The 20,282-nt window shown below is 44.5% G+C and overlaps 1 protein-coding gene across 5 annotated transcripts in view; it reads left to right on the top strand.

Moving 5' to 3' along the window:
• The window catches only part of UBXN8 (UBX domain protein 8), a 42,968-nt gene that overhangs the window by 20,133 nt on the left and 2,553 nt on the right, over nt 1–20,282 (top strand). For 2 of the 5 annotated variants that reach the window (XM_053578207.1, XM_053578210.1), the window contains 4 exons: nt 790–912; nt 5,025–5,162; nt 11,356–11,394; nt 18,774–18,848. In XM_053578207.1, coding sequence (XP_053434182.1) covers nt 790–912; nt 5,025–5,162; nt 11,356–11,394; nt 18,774–18,848 — 375 coding nt within the window. Of the gene's footprint in view, nt 1–789; nt 913–5,024; nt 5,163–11,355; nt 11,395–14,645; nt 14,713–18,773; nt 18,849–20,282 lie in introns of all 5 variants that reach the window. The other 3 variants (XM_053578209.1, XM_053578211.1, XM_053578208.1) reach the window with 2 other exon arrangements.

Here is a 20,282-nt window from a genome sequence, read left to right as displayed (position 1 = left end):
GCATTTACAAAATGCAAATAAATACAAACGTTGTATATTTATGTTTGTAAGTGCAGATGTTTAGAGAGTGAGGCACAGTGGAGGGTGCTGATTTTTTTTCACAACTGAATTAGTAGCCAGGTACATGGTTCATGCCTATAATCCCAGCACTTTGGTACATCGAGGAAGGGGGATAGCTTGAGGCCCCATGTTGGTGACCAGCCTGGACAAGATAGTGAGACTCTGCCTCTCTAAAAGATAAAAGAAATTAGCTGGCTGTGGTGGTGTGTATGTGTAGTCTCAGCTACTCAGGAGGCTAAGCCAGGAGGATTGTTTGAACCCAGGAGTTCCAGGCTGCAGTGAACTATGACTACACCACTACATTCCAGCTTAGGCAACACAGCAAGACCCTAACTTAAAAAAAAAAAAAAACATGGGCGGTGCCTGTGGCTCAGTCGGTAAGGCGCCGGCCCCATATACCGATGGTGGCGGGTTCAAACCCGGCCCCGGCCAAACTGCAACCAAAAAATAGCCGGGCATTGTGGCAGGCGCCTGTAGTCCCAGCTACTTGGGAGGCTGAGGCAGGAGAGTCGCTTAAGCCCAGGAGTTGGAGGTTGCTGTGAGCTGTGTGAGGCCACGGCACTCTACCGAGGGCCATAAAGAGACTCTGTCTCTACAAAAAAAAAAAAAAAAACATTAGTGTGAGAACACAGTTTCTTCCCTGGTTTGTATTTATAACTTTATAGACAATGTCAGTTTTTTTAAACTATAATAATAATATTTAATTTTTATTTTTATTTTTTTGAACAGGCCAAAAAATACAAAGAGAATGTTTTAAAACCTCACCAGGAAATGAAATTGAAAAAACTGGAGGAGCGTTTTTATCAAATGACGGGTGAAACCTGGAAGTTAAGCAATGGTTATAAACTTGGGGTTAGAAAATATTCTTATTTTATGTTCTGAATCCTGTTATTACTTATGTTTTCTTTTACATTTTTGATTTTTGGCCGGGGCTGGGTTTGAACCTGCCACCTCTGGCATATGGGACCGGCGCCCTACTCCTTGAGCCACAGGCGCCGCCCACATTTTTGATTTTTTTTTAAGTTGAAAATGATGCTGAGCTATTAATAGTCTGTTCTTAGGAGTTTTTACTGATAATAATTATATTAATATATCAGTTTTTATTCAGTATATTTGTATGGCAAATGGTTAAGTGGTTTTTGGTGCCTAAAAAGCATGTAACTTGGATCATTAAAAAGCTCTAATGGAATATAGTTTTTGAGAAAATGGTTGATCGGTGCACATAGCTCAAGCGGCTAAGGTGTCAGCTACATATACCAGAGCTGGCGGGTTCGAATCCAGCCCAGGCCTGCCAAACAACAATGACAACTACAGCCAAAAAATAGCTGGGCACTGTAGCGGGTGCCTATAGTCCCAGCTGCTTGGGAAGCTGAGGCAAGAGAATCACTTAAAGCCCAGGAGTTGGAGGTTGCTATGAGCTGTGAGGGCACAGTACTCTACTGGGGAGACAAAAGTGAGACTCTGTCTCAAAAATAAAAAAACTCAAAAGATCTCTCTTTCTAAAATAAAACAGGGATCTTACTATGTTGCTCAGGCTGATCTACAACTCCTGGCCTCAAGCAATCCTCCTGTCTCAACCTCCTCAGTCACATGAGCTACCTTGCTGGGTGGCACTAGATTCCCATTCCCTATGCTCTTTCTACCAAATTTCCTTAGTATAAATAAAGAGGGTCAAACTCTACCAAATAGTGAACATTTTAGTCTGATAAAAAGAACTTTACTTAGAAGGTTAGTAGCTAGGGAAGGAAGTGTAAGAGGAGAAACAGCCTTCCCTCTTAGCTGTAAAATTTACTTATTGATCTAACAAATTATAGATCGATCACATCAGCCAGTCGTCTCTTGGTTCCAACACTGTGAAGGCCATAACTACCCTGGGCTGAAGAAGAAACAAATGCAACCTGTGTAAATTAGAAATGTGACAGAGGGGCGGCGCCTGTGGCTCAGTCGGTAAGGCACTGGCCCCATATACCGAGGGTGGCGGGTTCAAACCCAGCCCCGGCCAAACTGCAACCAAAAAATAGCCAGGCGTTGTGGCGGGCGCCTATAGTCCCAGCTACTCGGGAGGCTGAGGCAAGAGAATCACTTAAGCCCAGGAGTTGGAGGTTGCTGTGAGCTGTGTGAGGCCACGGCACTCTACCGAGGGCCATAAAGTGAGACTCTGTCTCTACAAAAAAAAAAAAAAGAAATGTGACACGAGTTCTACAGCTGGAGATAGGAGGGCTGGATGATTTATAAGTTACTAAAAATAGTAACTTTTGAGGTCAGACATAGTGGCTCACACCTGTAATCCCAGCACTTGGGAGGCTGAGGCAGGTGGATTATCTCAGGTCACAAGTTTGAGACTAGCCTGAGCAAGAGTGAGACCCCGTCTCAAAAAAATAGCCAGGACTTCTGGTGGGTGCCTGTAGTCCCAGCTACTTGGAAGGCTGAGGCAAGAGAATTGCTTCAGCCCAAGAGTTTGAGGTTGCTGTGAGCTTTGATGCCACAGCACTCTACTGAGGGCAACAAAGTGAGGGCAAAAAATAAAAATAAAAAAAAAATAGTAACTTTTGCACAGGGCATAAGAACTTCTTGGGAAGTTCTCTCAAAGTAAGGCAGGCTTTGAGAATGATAACCTTGTCTTCCTGGGATTCTGCATCTTGGTAATAAAGGACAGCTTTGACCCACACGTGTATTTGGCTCTTGCTCCTGCTTCTGGCACCCCCATTACAGAAGGAGTTACTGAACTAACAAGCATATGTTTGAGAATTTGACATTTAAGTAAATTATTTTGCTGAGAAAAAGTTTTTTTTTTTTTTGAGACAGAGTCTGACAATGTTGCCCTCAGTAGAGTGCCATGGTAGCACAGCTCACAACAACCTCAAACTCTAGGCCATAAGCGATTCTCTTGCCTCAGCCTCCCAAGTTGCTGGGATGACAGGCCCATGCCACAACACCCAGCTATTTTTCCTTTTTGCAGTTGTTATTGTTTAGCTGGCCTAGGCTGGGTTCGAACCTGCCAGCCTCGGTGAATGTGGCCAGTGCCCGTAATTGAGACTCTGTCTCTACAAAAAAAAAAAAAAATCCTTTGACTCCTGAGGTGATTAATTAAAATGGAAGATCAAAGTTTGAATTTGAAAAGTCTTACTAAAAGAAATTATTATTTCTTTTGAGACAGAGTCTCAAAAGAAATTATTATTTCTTTTGAGACAGAGTCTCAAAGAGTGCAGAGTGCCATGGAATCGCAGCTTATAGCAACCTCAAACTCTTGGGCTCAAGTGATCCTCTTGCCTCAGCCTACCAAGTAGCTGGGACTGTAGGTGCCCACAACACCTGGCTAGGTTTTTCTATATTTAGAGAGATGGATTTTTTTCTTTTGCTCAGGCTGGTCTTGAACTCCTGAGCTCAGGCAATTCCCATGCCTCGGCCTCCCAGAGTGCTAGAATTGCAGGTGTGATCCACTGCAGCCAGCCAAAAGAAATTATTTTTGAGACTAGTCAAGTGCAGTAGTGAGAAGGGGGAAGAGTTTATATATAACAAGATTCCAAGGCAACATTCAGTTCTGGAAATTTGCATGATCACATACAAAGATGGGTTTTTACATAATGTTCTATTTTCAGTCTTTTCTTTCTTTTTGGGGGGAGAACAGAGCCTCAAGCTGTCACCCTGGGTAGAGTGCCGTGGCACTCTGACTATAGGTGCCTGCCACAACACCCAGCTATTTTTGGTTGTAGTTGTTGTTGCTTGGCAGGCCCGGGCTGGATTCAAACCCGCCAGCTCTGGTGTATGTGGCTGGCGCCTTAGTCGCTTGAGCTACAGGCACCGAACCTTTCTTTTTTTCTTTTTTGAGACAGAGTTTTATGATGTTGCCCTCGGTAGAGTGCTATGGCGTCACGGCTCACAGCAACCTCAAATTCTCAGGCTCAAGTGATTCTATTGCCTCAGCCTCCCACGTAGCTGGGACTACAGGCGCCCGCCACAACACCCAGCCATTTTTTGGTTGTAGCAGTCCTTGTTTGGCGGGCCTGGTCTGGATTCGGACCTGCCAGCTTGTGTATGTAGCTGGCACCTTAGCTGCTTGAGCTATAGGCGCCGAGGCACAGCTATTTTTTTGTTGCAGTTATCACTGTTGTTTAGCTGGCCCTGGCCGGGTTTGAACCCATCAGGCTGGGTGTATATGGCTGGCTCCCTAACCACTGCGTTACAGGAGCCAAGCCTCTTTTCTCAGTCTTTTTTTTTTTTTTCTTTTGTAGAGACAGAGTCTCACTTTATGGCCCTCGGTAGAGTACTGTGGCCTCACACAGCTCACAGCAACCTCCAACTCCTGGGCTTAAGCGATTCTCTTGCCTCAGCCTCCTGAGTAGCTGGGACTACAGGCGCCCGCCACAATGCCTGACTATTTTTTGGTTGCAGTTTGGCCGGGGCCGGGTTTGAACCTGCCACCCTCTGTATATGGGGCCGGTGCCTTACCGACTGAGCCACAGGCGCCTCCCTGTTTTCTCAGTCTTAAAGCATAATGCCTTGCACTGCCTTGCTTCCTTTGCTTAGGAGAGGAAGGGATGTCATCCAGGCTGTTTTTTTTCTTCCATGCTACTGAGAAACTTGAGGTTAAAGGTAGAAAGGGCCCGGTCAGTCTTTTGTCTGTCCAAGGGGACTCTTGAAGTGGATAAGGCTAGTGACTAATAGACATTAGGCTGCGTGTTTTCTTTTCTTTTTTTTTTGGGGGGGGGGGGGTTTTGGCCGGGGCTGGGTTTGAACCCGCCACCTCCGGCATATGGGACCGGCGCCCTACTCCTTGAGCCACAGGCGCCGCCCAGGCTGCGTGTTTTCTTGTCTAAGGAGATAATACTTTAATTTTCTGTATCTCATAATGGCTTGCTTATATTTTTACCCTGAAATGCCATCAGGGTAAAGAAAAGCCATTCTGAATGGAATAAAGTCTATAGAAAGCATCTCTTTAGAAACTGCTTGTTGTTTTTGACCAGGGTAATGAAGATTCGGCACTTGAACATGCAAGTCAGACATCTTTCAGAACATCAAACAGAGAAGCTGCAAGGAGACGGAGTCTTCCTAAGCCTTTAACCAAAGCTCCACCACCTGCAGAGCAGCCCACTGGCAAGGAGGTTCAGTATCTTATGCCTGTCACTGAATTGTAACTGTGTTCTGGGCGAGGTGGTCTACTGAGTGAAAACTGGAGCTGCCTTTTCATCCCCTTGGTATCTGCCTACTGTCTTACAAAGTAATCACTTTCAGCCAGGGATGGCGGCTCATAGCTGTAATCTTAGCACTCCAGGAGTCCAAGTTGAGAAGATTGCTTGAGGCCAGGAGTTCCGGACCAGCCTGAACAAGAGTGAGACTCACATCTCTACTAAAAAAATAGAAAAATTGGGCGATGCCTGTGGCTCAGTGAGTAGGGCGCCAGCCCCATATGCCGAGGGTGGCAGGTTCAAACCCAGCCCCGGCCAAACTGCAACCAAAAAATAGCCAGGCGTTGTGGCGGGCGCCTGTAGTCCCAGCTGCTCGGGAGGCTGAGGCAAGAGAATCGCGTAAGCCCAAGAGTTAAGAGGTTGTTGTGAGCCGTGTGACGCCACGGCACTCTACCCGAGGGCGGTACAGTGAGACTCTGTCTCTACAAAAAAAAAAAAAAAAATAGAAAAATTAGCTGGGCACTGTGGATTGGGCCTGTAGTACTAGCTACTTGAGAGGCTGAAGCAGGAGTGAAAGGCTGAAGCAGGAGGATCACTTGAGCCAAGGACTTTGAGGTTGCAGGGAGCTATGATGATACTACTTTACTTCTAGCCCAGGGAACAGAGTGAGATTCTCTTTTCTTCTTTTTTTTTGAGACAGAGTCTCACTTTGTTGCCCTCAGTAGAGTGCTGTGGTGTCATAGCTCACAGCAATCTCAAACTCTTGGGCTAAAGCGATTCTCTTGTCTCAGCCTCCCAAGTAGCTGAGATGACAGGCACTCTCCACAGTGCCTGGCTATTATTAGAGACGGGGTCTTGCACTTGCTCAAACTGGTCTTGAACCTGTGAGCTCCGGCAGTCTACCCACTTGGGCCTCCCAAATTGCTAGGATTACAGGTGTGAGCCACCGTGCCCCAGTCTCTTCTCTTTTTTGGGGTGGGGGGAGAGTCTCTGTTGCCCTAGATTAGAGTTCCATGGCATCATAATGGGTCACAGCAACCTCAGACTTCCAGGCCTAACTGACTCCAAGAGTGTTAGGATGACAGGTGTGAGCCTCTGCACTTGACCTGAGACTCTGTCTCAAAAAAAAGAATCACTTTCATAAAGAATTACTTACCTTCTTTAGGCCAGGTAAACAAGGTAACAAGTATATAATATACAACCATTTTGTGTTAATTTTTTTTTTTTTTTTTTTTTTGTGGTTTTTGGCCGGGGCTGCGTTTGAACCCGCCACCTCCGGCATATGGGACTGGCGCCCTACTCCTTGAGCCACAGGCGCCGCCTGTTTTAATTTTTTTAATTCAATTTTTTATTTCTTTATATTCAGGTACTTATTTTTATATTACTAAGGAATTTTAGCATTTATTTTTTATTATTTTCTTTTTTTTAGAGACAGAGTCTCACTCTGTCGCCCTTGGTAGTGTGCCGTAGCATCACAGCTCACAGCAACCTCCAGCTCTTGGGCTTAGGCGATTCTCTTGCCTCAGCCTCCCAAGTAGCTGGGACTATAGGTCCTGCAACAATGCCCGGCTGTTATTTGTTGCAGTTTGGCCGGGGCTGGGTTCGAACCCACCACCCTCGGTATATGGGGCCAGCGCCCTATTCACTGAGTCACAGGCACCACCCTAGCATTTATTTATTTATTTTTTAAACAATTTTTTTTTTTTTTTTTTTTTGTAGAGACAGAGTCTCACTTTATGGCCCTCGGTAGAGTGCCGTGGCGTCACACAGCTCACAGCAACTTCCAACTCCTGGGCTTAAGCGATTCTCTTGCCTCAGCCTCCCAAGTAGCTGGGACTACAGGCACCCGCCACAACGCCCGGCTATTTTTTGGTTTTGCAGTTCAGCTGGGGCCTGGTTTGAACCCGCCACCCTCGGTATATGGGGCCGGCGCCTTACCGACTGAGCCACAGGCGCCGCCCAACAATTTTTTTTTTTTTTTTTGGCCGGGGCTAGGTTTGAACCCGCCACCTCTGGCATATGGGACCGGCGCCCTACTCTTTGAGCCACAGGTGCCGCCCTAGGGTTTATTTTTTAATATAGTATGGTATAGACTTGGCGCCTGTGGCTTAAGCAGCTAAGGCGCCAGCCACATACACCTGAGATGGCGGTTTTAAATCCAGCCCAGGCCCGCCAAACAATGATGGCTGCAACCAAAAAATAGCCAGACATTGTGGCGGAAGCCTGTAGTCCTAACTACTTGGGAGGCAGAGCAGGAGAATTGCTTAAGCCCAGGAGTTGGAGGTTGCTGTGAGTTGTGATGCCACAGTACTCTACCCAGGGCAACAGCTTGAGGCTCTGTCTCAAAAAAAAAAAAAAAAAAAAATAAATAAATAAATATATATATATATAGTATGGTATAGGAAATTTTAGGCCAGGCTCAGTGACTCATGACTGCAATGGTAGTACTCTAGGAGTCTGAGGTGGACAGATTGTTCTTGAGCTCATGAGTATGAGACCAGCCTGAGCAAGAGTGAGACCCCCATCTCTACTAAAAACCCTGGGCAGCACCTGTGGCTCAGTGAGTAGGGTGCTGGCCCCATATCCCAAGGGTGGTGGGTTCGAACCCAGCCCCAGCCAAACTGCAACAACAACAACAAAAAAAGGTCTTTAAAAATAGAAAAATCAGCCAGGTGCTGTGGCAGACGCCTGTAGTCCCAGCTAGTTGGGCAGCTAAGATAAGAGGATCACTTGAGCCCAGAAGTTTGAGGTTGCTATGAGCTATGATGCCATGTCACTCTATCCAGGGTACCAGTGTGAGACTCTGTCTCAAAAAAGTAAAAATATTGTGGTGGGCGCCTATAGTCCCAGCTACTAGAAAGGCTGATGCAAGAGAAGCGCTTGAGCCCAAGAGTGGAGGTTGTTATGAGCGATGATGCCACAGCACTCTACCGAGGGTGACAAAGTGAGACTCTGTCTCAATTTAAAATAAGTAAATAGGGTGGCGCCTGTGGCTCAGTTGGTAAGGCGCTGGCCCCATATACCGAGGGTGGCGGGTTCAAACCCGGCCCCGGCTGAACTGCAACCAAAAAATAGCCGGACATTGTGGCGGGCGCCTGTAGTCCCAGCTACTCGGGAGGCTGAGGCAGGAGAATCACTGAAGCCCAGGAGTTGGAGGTTGCTGTGAGCTGTGTGATGTCACGGCACTCTACTGAGGGCCATAAAGTGAGACTCTGTCTCTACAAAAAAAAAAATAATAATAAGTAAATAAAACAAAAAAATAAGAAATTTTATGTAACAGTTAATTACAAAACACAAGAACAGATATAAGTAAGGTATAAGAAATTTTATGTACTAAAAACAAATTTACCATATTTATGCATTATAGAGGGGGAAGAGCTCATTTTCACTGTCAGTATCCCAAGTATTATCCTTCCAGGGCTTCAGGTGGCTGGGACCTCTGCAGGCCCATATGCCCTCCAAAAGGTGCAGACGATGCACTTGTGAGGGGTGCTGTGCTATTCCCTGCTCCAAGGGCCAGCTGCAGGGATAGCAAGCTATCTACCACCTGGAGGCCGAGGTCTAGACTCCTTTCCACAGTGTGCTCCACCAAGCCAGCACTGCCTGGGGGTCCCTGGGCAGGGTCACCTGCACTGCCATGTTACAGCTGCTGGCCCTGTGGAGGTGCCAGCCCTGGCTCACCTGCAGTAGGAGGCTGTGAGCTACCTCCTGGTAATTATGGGAGAACCTGCTTTCCCTGCAATCAACACCAATTACCATATTCTAGTGTATTATTTTACATATGGATATTGTTGTTTTCTAGAGTTACACTTTTAATGGATAAGTATAAATAAAAGATTTAAACATTTATATAGACATGGAATAAGTACTACCCATGTATAATGTGCATCTGTATATATTCCAAAAAAATTTAGGCAAAAAGTATGCATTATATAAGGTAAAAAATATGGTACTCAGTTCTTTTTAAGGAAGTAATTTAATTATGTAGATAGGAAAAATATAATGTTTACTAAGGGAAACCATCCTATGAGGTAGCTTAAGACATTATTAAGCCATATTTTATGAGTGCTTAATACCTTTTATTAACACGGGTATATAGTTTTCCTTACTGGTGCTTCCAGGAAGTAGGTTAGTAATCAGTCACTTTGGAATACAAAAGTTATTATACATGCTTTTCTTTTTTTTTTTTTTGGCCGGGGCTGGGCTTGAACCCGCCACCTCCGGCATATGGGACCGGCGCCCTACCCGTTGAGCCACAGGCGCTGCCCTACATGCTTTTCTTTAAAATCTTTATTCCCTAAATTGATTCTGGTTTGGAGCTGGAAAAGACTGGAAATAAATATTTTTACTGACTCTTAGGGAAAGCTGGGAAACTGTCTATTCCTTGAAAGCAATATTTAATATATTACATTTTTATTTATTTATTTTTTTTAGAGACAGAGTCTTATTTTGTCGCCCTCGGTAGAGTGCCATGGCGTCACAGCTCCCAGCAACCTCCAGCTCTTGGGCTCAGGCGATTCTCTTGCCTTAGCCTCCTGAGTAGCTAGGACTACAGGTGCCCGCCACAACACTCAGCTTAATATATTACATCTTAATCTGGTCCTATAGTGGAGACTGAGGGTAGGTTATTGAACTATTACTAATGTTTCAAAAAGGTCTAATGAACTAAATGAAATAATTAAAATTCAACTTTTTTTTTTTTTTTTGAGACAGTGTCTCACTACGTTGCCTGGGTACAGTGCCGCGTGACGTCACAGCTCACAGCAACCTCAAACTCCTGGGCTTAAGCAATTTTTCTGCCTTAGCCTCCCAAGTAGCTGGGACTACAGGCACCTGCCAAAACGCCCCGCTATTTTTTTTGGTTTTGGTTGCGGTTGTCGTCGTTTTAGCTGGTCCAGGCTGGGCTTGAACCCGTCAGCTTTGGTGTATGTGGCTGACACCCTACTCACTGAGCTACGGGCGCCGAGCCTTTCTTTGTTTTTTGTTAATAATAGTCTTATACTGATGGTAAATTTTGCTTGATAGTAACTTAATGCTTTTGACACCAGAGGAATATTTAGTAATGGAAATCAATGGAATATTTAGTAAATGCAAGTAATGTTTGTTAGATAAAATGTAATAAAACATGCAGTCTATGGTATTAAAAAATAAAAGAGTCTCGAAAAATAAATAAATAAATAAAAGAGAGTCTAGAGGTAAAGTCATTGGTAACTAGTATTTAATGAGAGAAAATGGTGTGAATATCTGATTTCTTAGTAGGTGAACAGAAATGGGGAAATCTGAATAAATGACAAAAACAACCAGTAAATAGTTGCCAATAATTTCCTGGGAGTGTCAGTGAAGAAAAATACATATTCATGTTAAAATGTGTGTATCAATGAACCTAAATAATTTGGGTGTCTTATTGAACTTAGTTCATGTTAATATTTATCCTCTGTTTTTATATGTGGGTATATATTTTTCTTTTTTTTTCCTTAAAGAGACAAGGTCTTACTATATTTTCCAACCTCAAACTCCTAGTCTCAAGTAATCTTCCCACCTAAGCCTCTCAAATAGCTGGGACTACAGGCATGAGCCATAGCGCCTAGCTTGTTTTTCTTTCTTTTTTTTTTTCTTTTCTGCAGTTTTTGGCTGGGGCTGGGTTTGAACCCGCCACCTCTGGCATATGGGGCCGGCACCCTACTCCCTTGAGCCACAGGCGCCGCCCTAAATTTTTATTTTTTTAAGAGATGCCGTGTCGCTATGTTGCCCAGGCTGGAGTGCAGTGGCTATGCACAAGTGCAATCCCACTACTGATCAGCACAGGAGTTTTGACCTGCTCTGTTTCCAACCTGGGCTGGTTCACCCCTCCTTAGGCAACCTGGTGGCCCCCCACTCCCAGGAGGTCACCATATTGATGCCGAACTTAGTGCGGACCACCTGATTGGCATAGCGCACTACAGCCCAGAACTCCTGGACTCAAGGGATCCTCCTGTCTCAGCCTCCTGAGTAGCTGGGACGACAGGCATGCGCCACCGTGTCTGGCTTTTTCACTGTAAATTTTTTAGGGATGTATATTGAAGGAAAAGATTTCATTAAGCTTAGATGTATTGAAAGGAACTCTTCTTACTGATTTTTTTTTTCTTGAGAATGTTTATATTCCTTTCACTAATACTTAACTTTTCTTTAGGTTGATTTACCTGAAGAACCACCTGAAACAGCTGAAGAAGTAAGCATTTTTTTCTTTGAAAATTAAATGTATTTTTCTTTTTCTTTAACATCCAGTAATTATGTCTTATCTAATCTAAACTTGAATTAGATAGAAAAGATAGCATAATTGTTCTTGCCTTACTGTAATTAGGTCTTGCTTTGAATTTCTGGAAGTCTGTATTCTGCTGAGTTATCTTTTAGAGCCTATCTATTGCCTCAGGCATGGAATACTTATAGGGTTTTCCATAACTTCAGGTCAGCAAATGAGTTAATTATTAAAATGGAATCAAAATAGGCAGAAGACATAAAACTGTACTTCTCCTTTTCAAAAAGAGAAAATGAAGACTGTAGTAAAGGTTTTCATTTAAGGATGGTTTGCTGTTTGGGGGTTGGGTTCGGGACTCATTCTCTCTTTTGCATTGAGCTGCCTTCTTTCCAGCTTCATGGTCTGTGCTGCCTTCCTGTCATCAGCCAGCTTTTTTTTTTTTTTTTTTTGTAGAGACAGAGTCTCACTTTATGGCCCTCGGTAGAGTGCCATGGCATCACACAGCTCACAGCAACCTCCAACTCCTGGGCTTAAGCGATTCTCTTGCCTCAGCCTCCCGAGTAGCTGGGACTACAGGCGCCCACCACAACGCCCAGCTATTTTTTGGTTGCAGTTCAGCCGGGGCCGGGTTTGAACCCGCCACCCTTGGTATATGGGGCTGGTGCCCTACCAACTGAGCCACAGGCACCACCCCATCAGCCAGCTTAGTTAGACACTTCTCTAATGTACAGGGAGTGTCATTTGAGCAATAAACCCAGAAGCCCCAGAACCCAAAGCCTTGGGGCTCAGCAGCTGTTCACACACATTGGAAACCACTTTTGAGGTAGTCATGAAAGAACTGGGAGGGTCTCTCTCTCTTTTTTTTTTGAGACAGAGTCTTACTCTGTCGCCCTCAGTAGAGTGCACAGCTCACAGCAACCTCAAACTCTTGGGATTAAGAAGTTTCTCTCTTTTTTTTTTTTTTGCCAGGGCCAGGTTTGAACCCACCACGTCTGGAATATGGGGCTGGCTCCCTACTCCTTGAGCCACAGGTGCTGCCCTAAAGCGATTCTCTTACCTTAACCTCCCAAGTAGCTGGGATTACAGGTGCCCACCGCAACACCTGGCTATTTTTTATTGCAGTTATCGTTGTTTAGCTGGCCTGGGCTGGGTTCGAATCCACCAGCCTCGGTGTATGTAGCTAGCACTGTAACCACTGTGCTATGGGCACTGAGCCAATGTGTCTATCTTTTTATTTATTTATTTTTTTGAGACAGAGTCTCACTGTGTTGCCCTCAGTAGAGTGCCGTAGAGTCACAGCTCACAGCAACCTCAAACTCTTGGGCTTAAGTGATTCTCTTGCCTCAGCCTTCTGAGTAGCTGGGACTATAGGTGCCCACCACAACACCCAGCTGGTTTTTTTTTTTTTTTTTTTTTGTAGAGACAGAGTCTCACTTTATGGCCCTCGGTAGAGTGCCGTGGCCTCACACAGCTCATAGCAACCTCCAGCTCCTGGGCTTAAGCGATTCTCTTGCCTCAGCCTCCCGAGTAGCTGGAACTACAGGTGCCCGCCACAGCACCCGGCTATTTTTTTGTTGCAGTTTGGCCGGGGCTGGGCTTGAACCCGCCACCCTCGGCATATGGGGCCGGTGCCCTACTCACTGAGCCACAGGCACCGCCCAACACCCAGCTAGTTTTAAGGATGAGGTCTCGCTCTGTCTCAAGTTGGCTTTGAACCCATGAGCTCAGGTAGTCTACCCGCTTTCGCCTCCCAGAGTGCTAGGATTACCCGTGTGAGCCGCCATGTCTGGCCTTTTCTTTTCTTTTCTTTTGAGACAAAGACTCGCTTTGTCGCCCTGGGAAAGGTACCATGGCACCATACCTCAGAGCAGCCTCAAACTCTCTTGGACTTGATCAATCCCCTTGCCTCAGCCTCCCAAGTAGCTGGGACTACAGCATAAGCCACAATGCCTGGCTAATATTTTTCTATTATTAGTAGAGATGGGGTCAATCTTGCTCAGGCTGGTCTTGAACTGCGGAGCTCAAGGAATCAACGCACTTCGGGTTCCCCACAGTGCTAGAATTACAGCTGTAATTACAGCTGTAATTACAGCTACTGCACCCAGCACCTAATAAAGTATTTTCAAGGGAAAAAATCCATGTGTAGATTAGGGAATGTGAAGTGCCATAGTTTTCAAGGTTTGGAGATGCTTATCCTTGTATATTAATGTGTTTATATTATTTTGTCTTTCTGCAAGATACTATTTCCTGGCTGAGTGAATTGATTCCATGAGTTTAGGAGTTCTACACCAAAAATAGAGAAATTAGCTGGGCACCGTGCAGGCACCTATAGTCCCAGTTACTTGGGAGGCTACGGTAAGAGGATTACTGGAGCCCATGAGTTTGAGATTACTATGAAGCCACTGCACTTTAGCCAGGGCAACAGAGTGAGATTCTGTCCTAAAAAAGAAAAAGATACTATTTCCCATTTTTCAGCGTAATAGTTTTTATCTACCATAACATTATATTTGAGTCTCTAAGCTATGTAACTGTTTTATGAGTACATATGTAAAAGGAGAATTTCACTTTTAGGAATTCCAGAAATCATCAATACGAGGTTTACCAATGTCACGGTACATACATACATACCAGGAAATCGTAGCTGGATGTACCTTTACTTACGAAATATTGATCACAAAGTTTTCCACATATATAAAATATTTATCTACATGTTGATACATAAATATAAAAATCACATAAAATATAAAATATGAGTTTGTTAATTTTTTCCTTTTTTTTTTTTTTTTGTAGAGACAGAGTCTCACTTTATGGCCCTCGGTAGAGTGCCGTGGCCTCACACAGCTCACAGCAACCTCCAACTCCTGGGCTTACGCAATTCTCTTGCTTCAGCCTCCCGAGTAGCTGGGACTACAGGCGCCCGCCACAACGCGTGGCTTTTTTTTTGGTTGCAGTTTGGCCGGGGCCGGGCTTGAACCCGCCACCCTCAGTATATGGGGCCGGCCTTACCGACTGAGCCACAGGTGCCGCCCTTGTTTTGTTTTTTTTTTTTAAGACAGAGTCTGACTCTGTTGCCTAGGGTGGAGTACCTTGGCTTAGTCTTGCTCACAGCAAGTCCTGGGTTCATGTGATCCTCCTGCCTCTCAAGTAGCTGGGACTACAGGCATCCACCCCAATTTCCAGCTAATTTTTCTATTTTTAGTAGAGACCGGGTCTTTCTCGCTCAGGTTGCTCTGGAATTCCTGAACTCAAGGGATCTTCCTGCCTCAACCTCCCAGACTGCTGGGATTACAGGTACAGGCTTTAGCTGCTATACCCAGTCTAAATTCTCTATTATCTTATCAAAGTTAGGCCCACTAAATGTCTGGCCTCATCCACAAAATAGGTAATTTTTCAACTCTCTATTGCTAGGGTAGATGATAACAGTCACATTATAAAGATTATCAGAAATAGGGCAGCGCCTGGGCTCAAGGGGTAGGGCGCCAGCCCCATATACCAAGGGTGGCTGGTTCAAACCCGGCCCTGGCAAAACTGCAACAAAATATAGCCAGGCATTGTGGCGGGCGGGCGCCTGTAGTCCCAGCTACTCAGGAGGCTGAGGCAAGGGAATCACCTAAGCCCAGGAGTTGGAGGTTGCTGTGAGCTGTGTGATGCCATGGCACTCTGTTGAGGGCGATAAAGACTCTTGTCTCTACAAAAAAAAAAAAAAAAAGATTATCAGAAGTAGGCTTGGCACCTGTGGCTCAGTAAAGAGGTGGTGGGTTGAACCCGCCACCCTCCGTATATCTAATACGAGCCACCTGAGCTGGCAGGTTGAATCTAGCCCAGCCCTGCCACAATGACAGCTGCAACAAAACAAAAAATAGCCGGGCGTTGTGGCAGGCACCTGCAGTCCCAGCTACTTGGGAGGCCGAGGCAGGAGAATCGCTTGAGCCCAGGAGTTGGAGGTTGCTGTGAGCTGTGATGCCACGGCACTCTACCCAGGGGGACAGCCTGAGGCTCTGTCTCAAAAAAAAAGAAAAGAAAAGACAGCATAGAATTTAAGATAATTTATATATATATAATAGAAATAATATATAATAATATAAATGCAATAAAATAATGTAAATATATATTATATAAGTAATTATATTTATTATATAATAAATATAATATAATAATATAAATATAATAAAATAATATAATATAAATAATAATATATATTTATATGCCCGCCACAGCACCCGGCTATTTTTTTGTTGCAGTTTGGCCGGGGCTGGGTTTGAACCCGCCACTCTCAGCATATGGGGCCGGCGCCCTACTTACTGAGCCACAGGCGCCGCCCTTTCTTTTTTATTTTTATAAAAATTTTTTATATTTATATATAATTTATAAATATATATATATATATTTTTTTTTTTTTTGCAAGACAGCACCTCAAGCTATTGCCCTGGGTAGAGTGCTATGACGTCACAGCTCACAGCAACCTCAAACTCCTGGGCTCAAGTGATTTTCTTGCCTCAGCCTCCCACGTAGCTGGGACTACACGTGTCCGCCACAACGTCCAGCCATTTTTTGGTTTTAGCGGTCGTTGTTGTTTGGCAGGTCTGGGCTGGATTCGAACCTGCCAGCTCTGGTATATGTGGCTGGCACCTTAGCTGCTTCAGCTACAGGCGCCGAGGCTGAAAATACTTTTTTAATCATTATTTACTGTTACCATATTGCTACAGCAACTGTTTTCATTATTGTATGCTGTCTTGTTTGCGGGGAAAGAAATTTTAATTATTGCTGCTAGTTTTAAATTAGGCTTCATTTAACAATCTGTGTTTGAGATGCTGATTTTCTTTCCAATTTGAATTGCGTCCCATGTATTTTATCCATTCATATGGCAATCTATTACACTGTCAGTAACATTAGGAGAAATTGCACGACCCAACCTCAGAATAACAAATGACAGTTCATTTGTCTCAAGTATTTATCTAATCATAATGAAAAACATTAATTCACTGTATTTTAATACTAGTTTCTTACAAGGCAATTGGCTTTAATTCTCCTATCAGATCACTGTAGTAAACACAACCTCAATGTAAAATTAAATTTTATTGTTTCTAAAAATAAGCAAAATTGGCCACAGTAACTCATGCCTGTAATCATAGCACTGTGGGGGCCAAGGTGGAGGATCCCTTAAGCTCAGGAATTCGAGACCAGGCTAAGCAAGAACAAAACTCTGTCTCTACAAAAAATAGAAAAATTATTTTTTATGTTATTTTTTTATTTTTTATTATTATTTTTTAGACAGAGTCTCACTTGGTCACCCTCAGTAGATTGCTGTGGCGTCATAGCTCTCAGCAACCTCAGATTCTTGGGCTCAAGTGATCCTCTTGCCTCAGCCTCCTGAGTGGCTGGGACTATAGCTGCCCACCACGATTCCCAGCTATTTTTTTTTTAGAGACAGGGTCTCATTTTGGCTCAGGCTGGAGAATCTCCAACCTGTGAGCTCAGGCAGTCCACCCGCCCGGGCCTCCCAGAGTGCTTGGATAACAGGCGTGAGCCACTGCACCTGGCCCTAAAAATAGAAAAATTAGTGGGCACTGTGGCAGGTGCCTGTAGTCCCAGCTACTCGTAAGACTGAGGCAGGAGGATCGCTTGAACCCAGGAGTTTGAGGTTGCTGTGAACCAAGGGTAAGGCCACAGCACTCTAGCCTGGGCAACAGAGTCAGACTCTTGTCTCAGAAAAAAAATTTTTTAAACAAATTGGGTTATTTATGTAGTTGTTTTATTCTAAAACTTTTTTTACTAGACGTCTTAGCATTTGCCGTGGAACTTTCATTTAACAAGCCTCAAAATTACACTGATTTGGTTGAATGAAATTTTTTTTTTTTTTTTGAGACAGAGTCTCACTATGTCGCCTTTGGTAAAGTGCTTGGTGTCACAGCTCACAGCAACCTCAAACTCTTGGGCTTAAGCTATTATCTTGCCTCAGCCTCCCAAGTAGCTGGGACTATAGGCGCCTGCCACAATGTCCAGCTAATTTTTGTTGCGGTTGTCATTGTTGTTTAGATAGCCTGGGCCGGGTTTGAGCCTGCCAGCCTGGGTAGATGTGGCTAGCACCTTACACACTGAGCTACGGGCGGTGCCCTATAAGTCACTTTTGAAGCACAACTGAGATGGTGGGTATTATCTGGGCATATAGAAGTGTGTAGTCTCGGGTGGCGCCTGTGGCTCGAGAAGTAGGGCACTGGTCCTATATGCCAGAGGTGGCGGGTTCAAACCCAGCCCCGGCCAAAAACCAAAAAAAAAAAAAAAGAAAGAAAAAAAGAAGTGTGTAGTCTCTAGTCTTTGTCCTTAACCAGTGGGAAGAAAAATTATTTTTTTGGCTTGGTGCCTGTGGCTCAAGCCGCTAAGGCACCAGCCACATACACCTGAGCTGTCAGGTTCAAATCCAGCCCGGGCCTGCCAAACAACAGTGACAGCTGCAACCAAAAAATAATAGCCAGGCGTTGTGGCGGATGCCTGTAATCCCAGCTACTTGGGAGGCAGAGGCAGGAGAATCACTTAAGCCCAGGAGTTGGAGATTGCTGTGAGCTATAATGCCTCAGCACTCTACCCAGGGTGACAGCTTGAGGCTCTGTCTCAAATTGGAAGAATTATTTTCACATTTAGAGTAAGTTTTATCTGAACCTTGGTGTTGGTCTACTACCCTCAGAGCTAAATTCCTCTCCACCCAAGCGTTATAAATAATTACAGATGTTTCCTTAGGAGCAGTAATTTTGGAATTGTAAAGGGCAATGGATTAGAATTCTTTTTTTTTTTTTTTTGTAGAGACAGAGTTTCACTTTATTGCCCTCGGTAGAGTGCCGTGGCCTCACACAGCTCATGGCAACCTCCAACTCCTGGGCTTAGGCAATTCTCCTGCCTCAGCCTCCTGAGTAGCTGGGACTACAGGCTCCCGCCACAACGCCCGGCTATTTTTTTGTTGCAGTTTGGCCGGGGCTGGGTTTGAACCCACCACCCTCGGTATATGGGGCCGGCGCCCTACCGACTGAGCCACAGGCACCGCCCTGGATTAGAATTCTTTTTTTTTTTTTTTTTTGTAGAGACAGAGTCTCACTTTATGGCCCTCGGTAGAGTGCCGTGGCCTCACACAGCTCACAGCAACCTCCAACTCCTGGGCTTAAGCGATTCTCTTGCCACAGCCTCCCAAGTAGCTGGGACTACAGGCGCCCGCCACAACGCCCGGCTATTTTTTTGTTGCAATTTGGCGGGGGCTGGGTTTGAACCCGCCACCCTCGGCATATGGGGCCGGCGCCCTACTGACTGAGCCACAGGCGCCGCCCCTGGATTAGAATTCTTAACTGAACATTTTTATTCCTCAGATAGTTACCATTGCTCTCCGATGTCTGAGTGGGAGTGTCCAGAGGAGAAGGTTTTTTAAGTCTTCTAGTTCACAGGTAAGTGCAGAAATTCACATTTGAGAAATATTTTTGTTGAATTTGGCAATAATTTATTCACATGCAGTGGGGAAGGTATTATCACACTGTCTGATACTCCCATCAGATGAAGATAAAGGGCATTCTGTGTAGCTCTGGGTTGCAGAAATTTGGATACCTACATAGACATGTTGTGCTGCTTTGACCTGTGACCTGTGCATTCAGGTTTTGTTCAGTTCTTCCCTTTGCAATTTTTTTTTCTTCTTTTTTGGTTTTAATTACATTTTCACAGTTTTGTGGACAAGATGCCTTAAATCCTTAGGAAGCAGCCAGCATTCACTTTGTTCCCATTCTCTCTGATGGATTATTAACCTAAGCTCTGCTACTTATATATAATTTTCAGATCATTCTTTCTTTGTTTTTTTTTTGTTAAATCGTAGCTGTGTACATTAATGCGATCATGGGGCACCATACACTGGTTTTATAGATCCTTTGACACATTTTCATCACACTGGTTAACATAGCCTTCCTGGCATTTTCTTAGTTATTGTGTTATTTCAGATCATTCTTTAGGACTTTTTTGTTGTTTTTGCTTTTTTTTTTTTGAGACAGCGTCTCACTATGTCACCTTTGGTAGAGTGCTGTGGCGTCACAGCTCACAGCAAACTCAAACTCTTGGGCTTAAGCGATTCTCTTGCCTCAGCCTCCCAAGTAGCTGGGACTGCAGACACCCGCCACAATGCCTGGCTATTTTTTTGTTGTAGTTGTCAATTGTTGTGTGGCAGGCCCAGGCTGGGTTCAAAGCTGGTGTATGTGGCTGGCGCCCTAACTGCAGAGCTATGGCAGCGGAGCCAAGCTTTTCTTTCATCTTAATAGATTATTTTTCCTTTTGGAAACAATATTGTGTGAGTGATAATTTGGAAAACACAGAAAAGTAAAGAGAAAAGAAATTATATCTGCAGTGTGATGCCTAAACCAATTCCTAATGAGTGTGGGTTATATTTCCATTTATTATTATGAATACATTTAAACATATAATTATGTGGTGCATTAAAAATATATGCAAATAGGCTGGGTGCGGTGGCTCACACCTATAATCCTAGCATTCTAGAAGACTGAGGTGGGTGGAATGCCTGAGCTCAGGAGTTCCAGACCAGCGTGAGTTAGCTAGAGTGAGATCCCCATCTCTAAAAATAGCCAGGTGTTGTGGCAGGCACCTGTAGTCCCAGCTACTCAGAAGGCTGAGGCAAGAGAATCTCTTGCCCAAGAATTTGAGGTTGCTATGAGCTAAGATGCTACAGCACTCTACGGAGGGAGACAAAGTGAGACTCTGTTAAAAAAAAAAAAAAGAGGGTGGCGTCTGTGACTCAAAGGAGTAGGGCACCGGCCCCATATGCCGGAGATGGCAGGTTCAAACCCAGCCCCAGCTAAAAACTGCAAAAAAAAGAAAAAGAA

This window comes from Nycticebus coucang, chromosome 24 (assembly GCF_027406575.1).
Source record: "Nycticebus coucang isolate mNycCou1 chromosome 24, mNycCou1.pri, whole genome shotgun sequence".
In the NCBI taxonomy this organism is placed as follows: Eukaryota; Metazoa; Chordata; class Mammalia; order Primates; family Lorisidae; genus Nycticebus; species Nycticebus coucang.
The sequence above is the reverse complement of the archived record's forward strand: the minus strand, read 5'-3'. Positions and strand labels throughout refer to the sequence as shown.